General features: G+C 30.4%; 1 protein-coding gene across 1 annotated transcript in view; it reads left to right on the forward strand.

Moving 5' to 3' along the window:
• Positions 1 to 14804, forward strand: part of lft (Limb expression 1 family member lowfat) — a 190171-nt gene that overhangs the window by 125139 nt on the left and 50228 nt on the right. Inside the window, exon 2 of the mRNA XM_021144480.4 lies at positions 9291 to 9454. Within this exon, the coding sequence (XP_021000139.1) occupies positions 9291 to 9454 (164 nt within the window). The remainder of the gene's footprint in view (positions 1 to 9290; positions 9455 to 14804) is intronic.

The raw sequence follows: 14804 nt of genomic DNA on the forward strand, positions 1-14804 counted from the left end.
ATCGCCATATCTCCAGAACAATTTGAAAAAAATTTCCACAATTTATCACATGCGAAATATAATTTTTAATGATTATTTATTATGTTTTGCTATTTCATTTAATAATGGTCGGAAAATTTTGAATTATAAGGTGTACGCAGTGGCGTACGCAGAATTTTTTCAAGGGGGGTGTTCATAATTTTCTGAAAGTACTCAAAGAAATTCGAGTATGTAATAAAGCACTATTATTTTCCTAATTTAGACAGCTAGACAATTTTGACTTTTTATTTAGACAACATTGTTTAGTTAAATTTTGATTTAATTTTTCAAGTTTAAGAACATAATGTAATATCTTCTCGCATGTAATATCTTCTGAAAAAAGTCCAATGTCTTACGGGTGGGAAGTAACACTTTGAGGGCCACTTTCACATTTATCAGATTTTGTTATGCTAGAAACGTTTTCTTCAACGGAAGTATCACATTTCTGTGCAACAGAAAAACTTACATTGGCACTAGATGCTGTCACCTCACTAATTTCTATCTATCTATCTATATATATATATATATATATATATATATATATATATTGGCACAGAAATATCCGCTATGCTACTATCTCAAAGTTTCGAGCTGGAATGAATAACTTAACGAGCACAGTATCTCCAATGGTATTGTTGCTGATTTCTTCACTAGTCGAAATAGTGGCGACAACGGGTTCGGCGATTGAATGAACTTTTTGTTAAGACAAAACAAAACAGATTTAGCGACGAACTCCGAAAGACAAATGACAGAGATAACTCTTAGTCTGACTAACTAACTCCACTGTACTCCATTCCCCCTTTTATATAATTTTTCAGCGCATCTCCAAAATTCTCGAATTGTCTCAAAGACGACAGAACGTCTAGGATTCCAGAATCATCGCGTAAAGACCTCGCGTAGAACCCTATTATAGTAAATGTTTTCTCAGTATTCTGAGAAATACCGTGAGAAAAAAAAGTAGGCATAAGGCAAATAAAAATATATAGTCTTAAAAAACAATAGCCAGCATAATTTCTACAAATTATTTATTTTTGCCATTTTATCTGAGCTCAAGGGGGGAGTTTAAACCCCTCCCTTGCGTACGCCACTGGGTGTACGCATTTTTATATCATGTAATTTTGTATAGCAAAATGCAAAATTTTAATGAAATTGATCGAATAGTTCTTAAGTCAATTTTAAAAAAGTCAGATTTTAAAATTTTAAATAGATATTTAAATTTTGAAATTCTTAATCAGATTTTTAAAATTCGTTAAATATCGTAATCTGTCAATAAAAAGGTATGTTTATTCAGATGAAGTAAGTTTTCTTGTCTGATTTCGGTACTCAAAATATCGCCTGCCCTAACTAGCTAGCATACGTGAGGTCACCCCCTCAAACCATTATGATCGAGTCCCAGTATGTGAAAATATGATCCTTAGATCGAAAGATATTTAGAATGTTTCATTCATTCATATGCTATTTTTTTTCTCTCGCATTATACAGTGCGCCAAAAAAATTTATAATCCCTGAATAAATTTTGATCTAATGATCGGAACTTTCGGTTCTAGGACAAATTCTCAATTGTTCGAAAATTTGACCTCAAATATAATTTGTGTGAAAGATATTTTAAGTTATGAAATCAGACGCATAAACGCACTTTTTATGAACCTTTTTTCAACGGATTCGGATTTATGACCCCCAAAATACAGGAGGTCTGGGAAGTATGATCCTCACAATTTGGTCGGGAGAGCGTTACAAAGTTTGTACCCCTTAATGTAATTTTACTTTTTGCTTATTTCGACATATCTCGAGAACTTTTAAGCGAATAGAAAAATGTTTGTATACAATTATAAAATTTGTTTATCCAACGATAATTGCATGTAAAAAATAAATTTTAGTAAATATTTATTATTATTTTTCAATAATAGTCGAAAAAATTGTGAATTATAAACTATACAGTTTTTTACGTCATTTAAAAGCATGTAGCTTTGCATGGCAAATTACGAAATTTAAGCAAAATCTGTTGAATAATGTTTGAAAAAACATATTTTAACTGTCTTCTTTAAATATCAAATTGCAAACAAATTAGTGGAAGAGAGCTTAATCCCACAGCATAATCCGATGCAAACCACTCATAATTTGTTTGCATTTTGATGTTTTGAAAATTTCTGCTCAGCATTTGAAACTTATGGCTTACTCCAGGTTGGCCTGAACTCGCTTTTTCTCTACTTTCAATTTTAAAATTACTTATGGAAACAGAATTTGCTATGAAAAGTTTCTCTTGCGGTATGGCGTCTTCTTTAGTACCTATCTGTTATCCGTATCACCACATTCCTCCAATTTTAGATACTTTAACATTTATATCTTTAAATAATAGTCATTGTTTAGGGAAAAAATTACAAATAAAATGCAACACCTCTTCCAAAATTAAACCACCATTTATCAATGTTCTTGAATTTTTTTGTGTCTAGATTACCCCGTGTTAGCGAGTTAATGTTGTTGGAGCAACTGTAACCGTGTCGGGAAGAAGTTATTTGCTTCGAAGCGACAAAAGGAAAAGGGCGTACCACTGACAGGTAGGCGGACTCCACCCTTTAAAAAGGCCAGACTGATTCAAAAAGTCCTTTTTTTTGGTCAATCAAATTGCTTAATAAATAATCCTTTTGAATGATCAAAATGGATATCTCGGAAAACTGTTATTTGTGAATTTTATCATCCGCCCTTTCGTTCTGATTGTCCTTCATATCTGTTAACAATAAATTATAACAAATTTTGGACGGTGAAGTAAATAGCAATATCGATAAATCATTCAACTTGTTTATTATTTTTTACTTCCATTTTCAATCCATTCGTCTTTCTTTTCTTCTTCATTTGATGAAAATTATTTTCTTCAAGTTTAGCGCAGTTGGATAATTACCTAGCGCCTGCTACAGACGCAGCACAGCACCTTACTCGCTTAGATCAGCGGTTACCAATTAGTGTTCCTTGGAACCCTAGGACAGACCTGCATAATATACATACAAACGAGCGTACGCCGTTCGAGGAAAATTTTTAATACTAGTGGGCTGCGCCCCCTGCTCGCTAACGTTCGCCAACCCCCGAAAATTGCTACGCAAACCAAGCTCGCTTCGATCGCTACTAACTTAGGTGCATTGCAAATGCACAAAATTCTAAGAATTCTAAACAATCATTCAAATCCATATAACAACTTTTTTTTTTAAAAAAAAAATTGCATCTTTTTAGTAAATACTAAGTCATTAAAATAAATTTGAATCCAAATAAATGACATGTAATTCATTAAACCTATCAGAAATGAGCTATAGTATAAAATCTTAAGATAAAATTTCTAAAACTGATATATCTTTAAAAAGGTTAAAATTTTGGCTATAATTAAGTCTATTAAAAATTGAAATAAGTGAATTGCAATGGAAAAACCTGCATAAACAAATAAATTCTAGTAAAACAAATAAATTCGTGATATAAATCAAAAATCGTCAAATAAATTCGTAATATATAAATTCGTGGAAAAAAAAGCGCTTTCGACAAAATACTAAAATAGAGATCTATCGACAAAGACTACTCACTTCTGCCTAGCTTATGCTTTCTCTGGTTATTCAGTTTCCGTTTTTAAAAGCGCTATATGTTGAGCCATCTCAGCTAGATTTGGCATGTGACATTTTTAGCGGCAATCATTGGTCGATTTTCTATCGTTGCCATTCGGGGAGTTGTAATCAGGCTTTTTTTTTGTCGCCGTGTAAGAGAAATATATATATATATATACATATATATATATATATATATATATATATATATATATATATATATATATATATATATATATATATATATATATATATATATATATATATATATATATATATATATATATATATATATATATATATATATATATATATATATATATATATATATAGATTAACAGAAATTTTTGTCACTACTACTAAAAAGGAAAAATGATAATCCGTCTCTTCAGAGAAAGTTTGTCTTCCTCGAATTCCTGATTGAAAAAAATATTTCTTTTTACGCTTTCTCCTTCTAATGCAAACGTGACATTCCATGCTTTGAAATCGCGGTTTCCATTTACGCGATTTAAAATCACGCTTCGTGTCTCCACGATTTTAAAATCAAATATTGCGTTTCGTATTCACGCGATTAAAAAACCACTATTATGATTCGTGTTTAAGTGACTTAAAAAATATGCATCGGAATGCATATTCGCACAATTTTAAAACGAAGCATAAAATAATGCGATTTAAAAATCAAACATCAAGATTCATAATCACGCTATTTTAAAACCTGACATCGAGATCGTATTTACGGAATTTTAAAATTAAATGTCGAGATTCGTATTTGCGTGATTTAAAAACATATTGAGATTCATCTTCACACAAATTAAAATAAATAAATAAAATCTCGCATCAATATTTTTATTAAAACGTTGATAACATTCCGTAGTTAGTTAAATGTTTCTTGCCTACACTTTTTTCTTGCTTAAATTTCAGGTATTTTTTTAATTGTTCAAAAATTGCTTTTTTAACATTATATTTCTGGATTTCTATTTTCAATTTTTTTTTGGTTTCTTACCAAACTCATCCATGTATAAATCAATATAGAATTTTATTTAAAAAAAAACAACAGAATTTTTTAAAATAAAAACCGTGATTTCAAGTGTGTTTCCCTAATAACCATTTTCATCATTTATAGCAGTTCTTTTAGGTTTTCATTTCGAAGTGTAAACTCTACTTTTTTCCTATTTTAGTCATTTTTAGCTAAAGTATATGCACCAAAAACAAACTCATAACTGGGCCAGATATCCCGCAAGAACTTCAAATCTAACAACCAGACAGTCGGAAGAAGATCTCGTGATATCTGAACAGTAGGGGAGAGTGGGGTCAATTGTAACATTTTTTACTTAACTATTTTTAACTAACAAAAAATCCAATATATTATTAATATTAATTGACAGACGAGTAAAGTAGACTATCCTCTACTAGAAAAAAAAATAAATACCTGATTTTAAATATTATTATATTAGTTATTAACAATTTTTGACAATCGTGCAGTTGTTACAATTGTCCCCACTTACGGGGTCAATTGTAACAGTTCATAAATTCAACTAAAACATAGTTAATTATACATATTATTATAGTTGTGATATATTTTTTTATTGATCAAAATAGTAGTGATATTTTAGGAGTAAAAATAATAATGAGCAGAAACCTAAAGGGTTAAACTTTTAACTTTAAGGGGTTAAAAATTTTAATTTATGCTGTGAAAGGTGACAAATAAAATAATGCACATGCAACATAATATAAATGATATAGGAAACTATTGGTGGTTCTTAAAGAGTTAAGTAATGGTTTGTAAACATAAGATTATTTATTTTCAGCTGTTACAATCGTCCCTTTACTTATTGTTACAATTGTCCCCAAGACGCCATTTCAGCTTCATTTGTTATAAACAATGCTAGTTAATTAACAACTAATCTTTTCTAAGCAAAACTAATCTTTTTTTTTATTGAAATGTTAATTAAAGTGTCCACTTACATATTCGGTTACTAATTTTTATTTGTTTAAACAAAATTACTTTGTTACAATATAATATTCTAATACCAAAAAAAGTACTTGCGTGGCGTGAAAATATCTTTTGTGATGTAACTCTTTCAAAAGTACATAAAAATGGTTGCCATCAGGGGTGTACATGTAGATTTATTAAATACACCTTGTGCGCCACCTAGGAACCAAATCTAGAACCCGACACTCGAAATTTTTGCTCTGTTACAATCGTACCCTGTTACAATTGACCCCACTCTCCCCTACTTTTCTTAAAACTGTTTTAATATAGTAAGAGGCTGCGACCTTTGCATAAGACGTTAATCCCTGTGAAATTATTATCCATTAATCATTAAAAAATTCTGCAAAATACAACAATTTAATAAATTATAAATTTGTTTTTATTATTGGTGTAAAAAGTTCAATACTTTTATTTAGAGGAAATCGTATTAAAAAGAATCAGTTGTAATAAGAATGATTGTGAAATGGAGATTCCAGTTTCGTTTTTCGATTTATTTCGCTGCATAACTAGCTTCTGGCATATATTTAGATGCGATTCACATAGAATAAATAATCAGAAATTTTCGAGAAAAAAAAATATTTGCACCCCTCCCTAAATATTGCAACCCGGCTGCGTGCCTGGATTCAAACGTTATGTCCATCAAGTAAGCAAAATTACAATTCTAAAACAATTGTTGCAGTTATAATTGTGTCAAGTTAGAATGGTAGAATCACGGTGGCTCACAGTATAAAGAGTTCGCCTCTCACTGTGGTGATACATGTTCGAATTCGAGCGGTGGCTGGTTGATACGAATTCTGCTCCCGGTACGCACCGACTTCAACGCTGACGTAAAATATCGTCAATGTTAGACGGATAGATGGATTAAAATTCCTTAACCCTGGGAGATTTTTTTGTCGTTTTGCACTTCATGTAACTCAAATGCGGGTTTGTTCCATCAAAAGATCCTCCAGGATAAGACTAGTTTGTCTCAATGAAGGAGTTTTCTTGTCTTAGCTACTTGAAGGAGATACTTGATCCAGGAGCTCCCTTATCTTCTGGATTGGGTTCAAAATTACAAGGCTACGAAGTTGAACATTGGTAGTCGTAAACTCAGAATTTGGTTTTCTGTTCAATGCCAGTTATAAAAATAATATAAAATAAAAAATTACTATGGTAAAACATTTCCGCTCTTTAACCTGTCTTTTATCCATAAACCTGACCGACAAGCCAAGAAAAGCATGGTTAAAGTAAACAGTTTGCTTTATTTGTAATTTCTTTGGGAACCAATGGAAACTCTGAATTTTTTATTGTTGAGTCTTGCTATTTAATATAAGAAATAAAAAAAAGAATATCAAGTTGGCGTAACAAAAGGAATCATATGACTCGGTCATCAACAGCTCTCTGTAATCAGATCACGTATACGAAGGGCCCTCTTTTATAATTATTTATTTCTTTTGTAATCTTTCCCAGAGAATCGGTGAAATACAGGCAGGTTTCGAACCTCCGCTGGAGATAAAAGAGGGAGTGTCCGTCCTCTTACTATTCTATTATGTTGGTTTGAAGGATCTTGTAAATAAGAGTAAAACACAAAAACTGCACATCATTCATCACTGAAGAGCGTCTGCTTTATTTCTTCGGGCTATGATTAGAACAAAATACATTGATATGAAACTTTTTTTCTTCTGCTTCAATTTCGGTGAGGGGGCTGCGAAGGCGGATCTGACAGCGGAATTATTCTAAAAGTGGTGCCAGCATTTAGCCATTGTATCCAACCACTATTCTTCTAATGTTTCTAACTCTTTTTTTTTGCAATATTCATTATTGACTAACATACTCTTCTACATGTGTAACTATCATTAAAGAAAGCTATATATTAATTGGTGACTTAGATAGGGTACTATTTTATTTTATGAGTACTCTTGCCTCGAGAATTATGACAACTCACCTTCGGGGTGAACTTTTCGAACGAAACTAACAAACATTTACGTTACATGGAGGGGAAACACGGCGGATCCTTTACACGGTTAGTTCGATGTCATGGGAATCCCACTGCATCAGTCTTGAGTTATTTCATCTGGTGACTCGCACTGTGGTATTTCATTTCAAGTCTTTTCTTTTTGTAATATATATATATATATATATATATATATATATATATATATATATATATATATATATATATATATATATATATATATATATATATGGCAGCAACCTTTATCACAAAACCCTCAAAAAGTTTATAAATGATTAGCAAATAAACCATGTAGGCTTGAAACAATATTAAATTTAACTTTCCTAATAAACACACTAAGTGGTTTGCAATAAGTTTACATAAACACCTCTTTTATATCGAAATTTAATTTAAAAACTCTGCCTATCATCATTAAAAAGAAGTTGCGTTTGAGAACCTTATCAAACAAAAAATAAAAATTCCTAAACTAGATTTGCAATAAAAGCTAAGAAATAATATATGTATATTTTGTTTATAAAGACTTATGCGTGCCTTTATTTAATCTTTAAAAAAATAATATTGGCAGTGTAACATTTCTGCTTTGTAGCAATAATGTTTAACTAGTCAACCTAATAGTGTCGATCAAAAAAAAAAAATGCAGCGTTTGTCGTAAAGTTGGTTGCCATCTAGGGACAATGTATCATGTTTTAGAAAACCCATCTACTAAATAATGCAACAAATTTCATAGTAAAACAATGCCAAACAACAGAGACTTTAAAAATAAACTAATGATGTCAATTTTTTGAATGGAATGTTGAAATTATATGATTAATTTTAAGTTTTACTACAATCGTTGCCAACTTATACGGATATTCCCAAAGAGCATTGATGAATATGGGTCGAAACATCAAACATGCCACCGAATGTGTAAACGGAATTGGTTTACCATTGGGATGTTACTGGGTTTGAACAAAAATATGGAAACACTTCTATACCAACTCCATGTGCACAATCTTTCTTTTTGCAGTAAAAGCTTTGGAAGGTGGCAAAACTGTCGGCACATATTGAAAAATCATGCTGAACATTTTCAGAAATGTTGCTCTTTTTACTCATGCGAAATTTATAGACTAAAATGAGCGTAGAAGGTTAAGAGCTTTTTTTTTCTTCAATTTTTAATCTAACACAACAATAATATTAAAAGCTTTCTTAGATAAATATCGCAATCCTAGGATTTCTAAATTACTGGTAGTAAAACTAGAAACGGAGTTATTAACTTTCTTTCCTCATTTTGGTCGATCCGAATTTTGCTTCAGTAGAAGTAACATCTTTTCTACGAACTTCAAGCAGGATGTTTCAAGTTGTATGAACAGTTTTGCCACGTAAAAAAAATAGCTGCTAAAAGAAATTTTGTTTAGATCGAGCTAGTTAGGAATTGTTTCCACATTTTTGTCCAACCCCTGTGTGTCATTTGACCAAGACAGGACACATTGAATATTTGTATTATGTAACTTGGTGAGTGTACAGTGAAACCTCTCAGGTGTTCCCGAGCGGTAAAATGGTTCTAGAGTAAAATGGTTGTTAATGAAGGTTGATTGTTCTTAGAGGTTGCCTTCTTTGACTTTAAAATGTTATAGAAAGTACATGATTTTTCGCAAACAATTTTAATTTTATTTAGTGTCATTTTCTCATTTCAAGTTAATGACATTTCTTCACTTCAAGATCCTACTCTTCGGTTGTATTGATGAAAATTATTCTCTTTTCGCAGTGAATGTGGTAGAAGCTTTACAAGAATTCTGGCAGATGAAACTGGCCAGGGGGGCTGATCTCAAGAATGGCGCACTTGTGATATATGAATCTATGCCATCTACGAACCCTCCATACGTCTGCTATGTCACATTACCTGGCGGCAGCTGTTTTGGTAGCTTTCAGGTAAGTTTTTGTCTAATTTATTTATTGTCTACTGAAAACCCATTATCCGTTTAATCCATTTCCGACTGTGTTGTAGAGAAGGCGCAAAAAATGGGGTAGCATACCTGCCTATTTCTCGGAAGGCTTTATTTTACTATTTAATGTGGTAGCATAATTTATACATTCACCCTTTATTCTTACTTGAATAAATGTGATTTAAAATTATTTTGACTACCTTAAATTTAAATATTTATATACAGTAGGCCTGGTAACTCTCTGAAAATGTGTTTAGGTGCTGAATAAATTTTAATGAAATGCTAGCTTGAAAGGGTATTTTCTTACTACAGGGAAAAAAGTTTTTGAAAAGATTGAAAGTTAATAGGTTTAAAATTAGTGTAATGCTTACAGTAATTTTATATTCTCTAGAGTTAACTACCACTTAAGTATTAAAATGATGCAGTGTCCTATTTTTCAGATCATAATACAGATGTTTGCTTTCTTAATATATTTTGGTAAACACGAATGTCTAGTTTTTCAAAGATAAATTTTAAAAGTGAAAAAGTTTAGCTATCAATTTTTTTCTCTTTAAAAAAGTTCATGAAAAATGTTGACTCCTAATGGTTTCGAAGAAAGTAGCAGATCCTGGGCTCCCTATGCTCCCCAAAAATTTTTCAAGTGGTTGTAAACCTAATATTAATAATTGTTAATTTTCAACGTGACTACCACTACTTATTAACAGGTAAAATTTTTACTTAAGCTAATTCCTTATTTCTCTTTTTTAGCTACCACTTTAGTTTAAAAACACAACGATTTGTCTTCAGTTACAAATACATAGTTACCTGTTTGGTATAATATAAATGTTAGTAAATTAATAATTAAATTGCGAAGAAATTTCTAAACGCCAAGCTGCTTTCAAAACATTTAATAGCATAACTTATAACTCCCATTCGTTCGTTCGTTGTAGTGGAACTGGGAGTCTGAGGCCTTACGACCCTTTTCCCATTCATCCTGAATTTAAACTTAGAAACATACATGACAAAATTAAAGTTTGGGGATCAAATGGAGTTCTAACTTATAACTCCCATACTAATATATCTAATATAGATATATTTTAATAACTTATTTCTTGTGGTAGGTAAAGCAATTTTTTTTTTAAATCTTAAAAATTAAAATTTATGCATTAAAACTAAAACTAAAGTGGTAGAAAAATTTGGTTGCTGCTGTTGTAAATGAATGTTTACATAGTGTTAGTATAAAAGCGTTTGTATTAAATTGACTTTTCTTCCAAATTTATATTTAAAAGAGAGATAATACTCGTCTTTAATTTTTCTGTTTTATTTTACTCAAATAATAACAGTAAAATTTAATAATAATGTATAAATTACAGTTTTTTCATATCCAGTAAATTCCACTTTACCCCATTAGTCAACGGATGTTTGTCTTTGTTTATAAGAAACTGAGAGTGAAAACAAACCAGAATAGGTGATATTGTCCTCTTAGCTGGTGTAGAAAAAAAATTCCACAAATACATAATTCAAGGTAATTTTTTTTTAGAAAGAAGTTTATATTTTAACAAAATTTCCAGACACAAAAGGAACTAATTATAATATTCAATTCATTTTATTTATTTATTAATAAAACCTAACATTTTTAAGTCATCTCTGAAGAAACGTAAACATAAATAAATAAAAATTTAAGCCATCATACTTTCTTACGATTAGAAGTTCAGATGCCTGAGTGTATATAGAAGAATAAATAATTGCTGATCAGGAAACGAGAAGTTAGAAAATTTTCCCGCAAGGGCTCGACAATTAGAAGGGGAAGGGGGAAGGTCATACCTTTCTCTCAGTTTTTATTTGTTTATTTACTTAAGACTGATTCATTTCCGTCGGCTGTCGTCAATGGAAACAGTTTCTGTTGCAGACGGTGTGGTGTTCTGAAAACAAAACTAATCCAATTTGTTTTTGAAAACTAAGTTAGCGATTTTGTTTAAGTTTGCGAGGAACGCTGCAGTTAGGGCAAGGCAAAAACACTTTTTTTTTTTAATTATTAATTTTTTAATTTATACTTTGTGCTTTAAAAACGGTAAAGTTATGTCGAATTGTCAGATCCGATTCTCAGCGAAGGTGATATTAAACGTTGGAAAATCTTTATGTCTTATTGAAAAGTGACAAAATTCTTTTATATATATTACAGTTATTACGATTTTCGCAAATTTTATTTGCGGCAGTTTATGCGGCAATTTTATTTGCCCAGTTAGGGCAGGGCAAAAACAAATTTTTTTTTAATTAATTTTTTTATTTAATTCTTTGTGCTTTAAAAACGGTAAAGTTATATCGGATTGTCAGATCCGATTCGCAGCGAAGGTGATATTAAGTGTTGTAAAATCTTTATGACTTATTGAAAATTTACAAAATTCTTTTATATACATTACATTTATTACGATTTTCGCAAATTTTATTTTTCATTAAATTATCTAAATATTTTTTAATCACAACAGTCAAACCAAGAATAAAATATAAAAGCATAAATTTTGCCACACTGGTAAAATTATTTCTAAAACGTGTACAAGTTGGAACTTATATATTAGGCTATTTAAATAATCTGATAAATCAGAATTTTGTGTACGTAGTTCGTTTTATTTCAATAATATAAGAAGGAGAAAAAAAATCATTGTTCAATTTAAAACTAAATTAACTACATTTCTCATTTTTAGCTGCAATTTCATCGAAAAATAAAGAAAACTTCTAGATATTACATTCCATTCTGAATATAGATCAATAGACTAGAATTATTTTAAGGGGTCCTTTAGTTACAAAGAGTCAGAAATAATTTTGCTACTACTTTTTAAACTTTTAAGGACGTAAAAATTGGTAAATCGTTAACTGATAAATGTTTAATTGCTTATTCACTAATATTTGAAATGTTGACTAGTAATTTTATATTAGACAATCAAAAAACCCCAGTAAGTTTATTTTTCCTAAATTGAGCGATTTGACTTCAAAATTATGAGACAGCATAATTTTTGTTGTTACAAGACGCATAGACTGATTATAATTTGACTTATATAATAGAATTAATTGTTATTTTAAATTGAAAGATGATTTTATTTCAAAAGATCTAAATAAATAAAAATACAAAGACATACATTAGCACACATACTCTCCAACTATTGCATGATTTGCGTAGTTTCAGAAAATATTTTCCCTAGTGGTCGTCAAAAGACATAGAAATATTTTTTCCAACTAAAGCAGAAAACTTAACCCTTTCGCGCCGACTGTCACAAATACGTGCCAGCATAAAACCATATCAATCAGGGTGAAAAGATAAAACTGGTAATCAAAGTATTTCTTTAGCAGTTTATTTGTGGGCGGAGTTATAATTGTTTGATTTATTTAATTCACCATTACTTTAGTTCAAAATAAAATTATTTACTTATACTTTGAATTAACATCGATTATATATATGATTAAACAAACAATAATTAAAGTAAAAGCAAAGAAAGTCTGTCAAATAAGCAACGATTACCTTTTTTTTATTTAATTACAACTTGATGCTGATTTTATACGAATGCTTTTCTGAATCATCAGTCCCAGGGATTAATAATTCCAACGAAACAGTATAAAAGACAATAATAACTTTTACATACAACCTTTTTATATACCTTCTATAATTATTACATCTTGTAGTGGAAGTTATTTCAAGTCTAATTTATTAAAATATGTTTGAAGGGAGAAAAAAAATATATAATCTTGTCTTGTTTTTGGATCTGGGGCGCGAAGCAGCCCCTATCCCATTCATCGTGGAGTATTTGTCATTTTGTTTGGTTTTGTTGATGTTAGCAGATTGTCAGGAGGATTCAAGCACTTTGCTTGAATAAATAATAATAATGGAATAGGAAACGAAGCAGCTTGCTCTAAACTATGGGTGACTTGAGTTTTGGATGCTGGTTGATGATGAAAAAAATTTATAAATAAATAAATAAATCTGAGGACTGTTTTTGAAATGTTCAAGTGGTAGTTAAATTTAAACATTTTAAGTAGCCTTTAAGAAACCTTAGCAACTATTTACTGATTTTTTTCAAATTGTATCAACCCAAATACTTTTACATATCCGTGATTTCAAAAAACATATCTAAATTATAAAAAATTTGGAATGATTTTTAAATTTGAAATGCGGCAAAGTAGTTCCAGTAACTTTATAAAACGTTTGCACTTCTGTTGAAATATATTTTACTCCATAACACCCGAATTTTTATATTGTGGTGCCATTAAAACTGACCCTATTCATAAAACAGTAGACCGTTTAAAGTGATTGTTTTCCGTTCTTAGCAGGATTGCCATAGGCGACTAAAATTGCAAAAAGTAGTGACTAATAAAATTCAAATTTTCATTAAGAGAAACTAGAAGTAGCTACCTTTTTTAGCATATTTTTTTCACGTTGCTATTAAAAAGTTTTGCCCAAAGTATGAATAATTTGAAATGTAAGTCATAATGGTAGTTACTATTGAATAAAGAGATAATAAATAAACAAAAATGAATTGAGTTTCTACCACTTTGTACGTAGAGGGTCCATAAAGGGTCGCCTGTGGCATCCCTGCTTATAGCGACCCCATCAGATTTAAAAATATTTACTCTATGATTTCGTACCATAACAAATTTGTTCACCTTAACATACTATGGTGGATAGAGAGAATAAAGCTGTTTCTTAGAGCTCTCGCGGGGCTGATGCTAAGATAACTACCACATATGAGTATGAGTAAAGCTGTTTCGCTTAACCAGAATTTCTACCACTCTTTACCCTTTTTTTTTTTTTTTTTTTTTTGGCTTGTTTTCCGATAACGACGCTGGGCGCTGATAAATCAGAAGAACCGTGATTTATCTGTTTTCAGAAAAGTTTTTGTTTTTCCTTACTTAAAAAGTAATTCCGAGACACTTGTGGTGGTTGGTTGTGTTCAGGAGATGGATTGAGTTTACATTTAATTAGTATTTATTTTACATTTAATTATTAAGTATAAAAAGGGAAAATATGAAAACAAGAGCAGTGCGTCATTCTACAATGGCGGTTAGGATTCTTCTGGTAAATGACAGAGACAGTTACTGATCGTAACTGTCGCTGTTACGATTAAGTTAAGTTCAGTCGTCGCACACTAATGTGAAATCCTTCTCAATATTAAAAAAAAAAAAGTATTAAATGTGGTTTATTTGGAACGCATTTTTTTCTTTGGGGACGCACCAATAATTGAGTAATTCTTAAGTGATTTAAAAAAAGATAGAGAATATTAAATCAATCGCTTCATTTTTAAAACGTATTGTGGAGAAACAATATATCCGACTTTACCAAAATACAAAATATATATTTTTTAATTTTG

This window comes from Parasteatoda tepidariorum, chromosome 7 (genome assembly GCF_982258835.1).
Source record: "Parasteatoda tepidariorum strain Cologne lab strain chromosome 7, Ptep-v5.0, whole genome shotgun sequence".
Classification (NCBI taxonomy): Eukaryota; Metazoa; Arthropoda; class Arachnida; order Araneae; family Theridiidae; genus Parasteatoda; species Parasteatoda tepidariorum.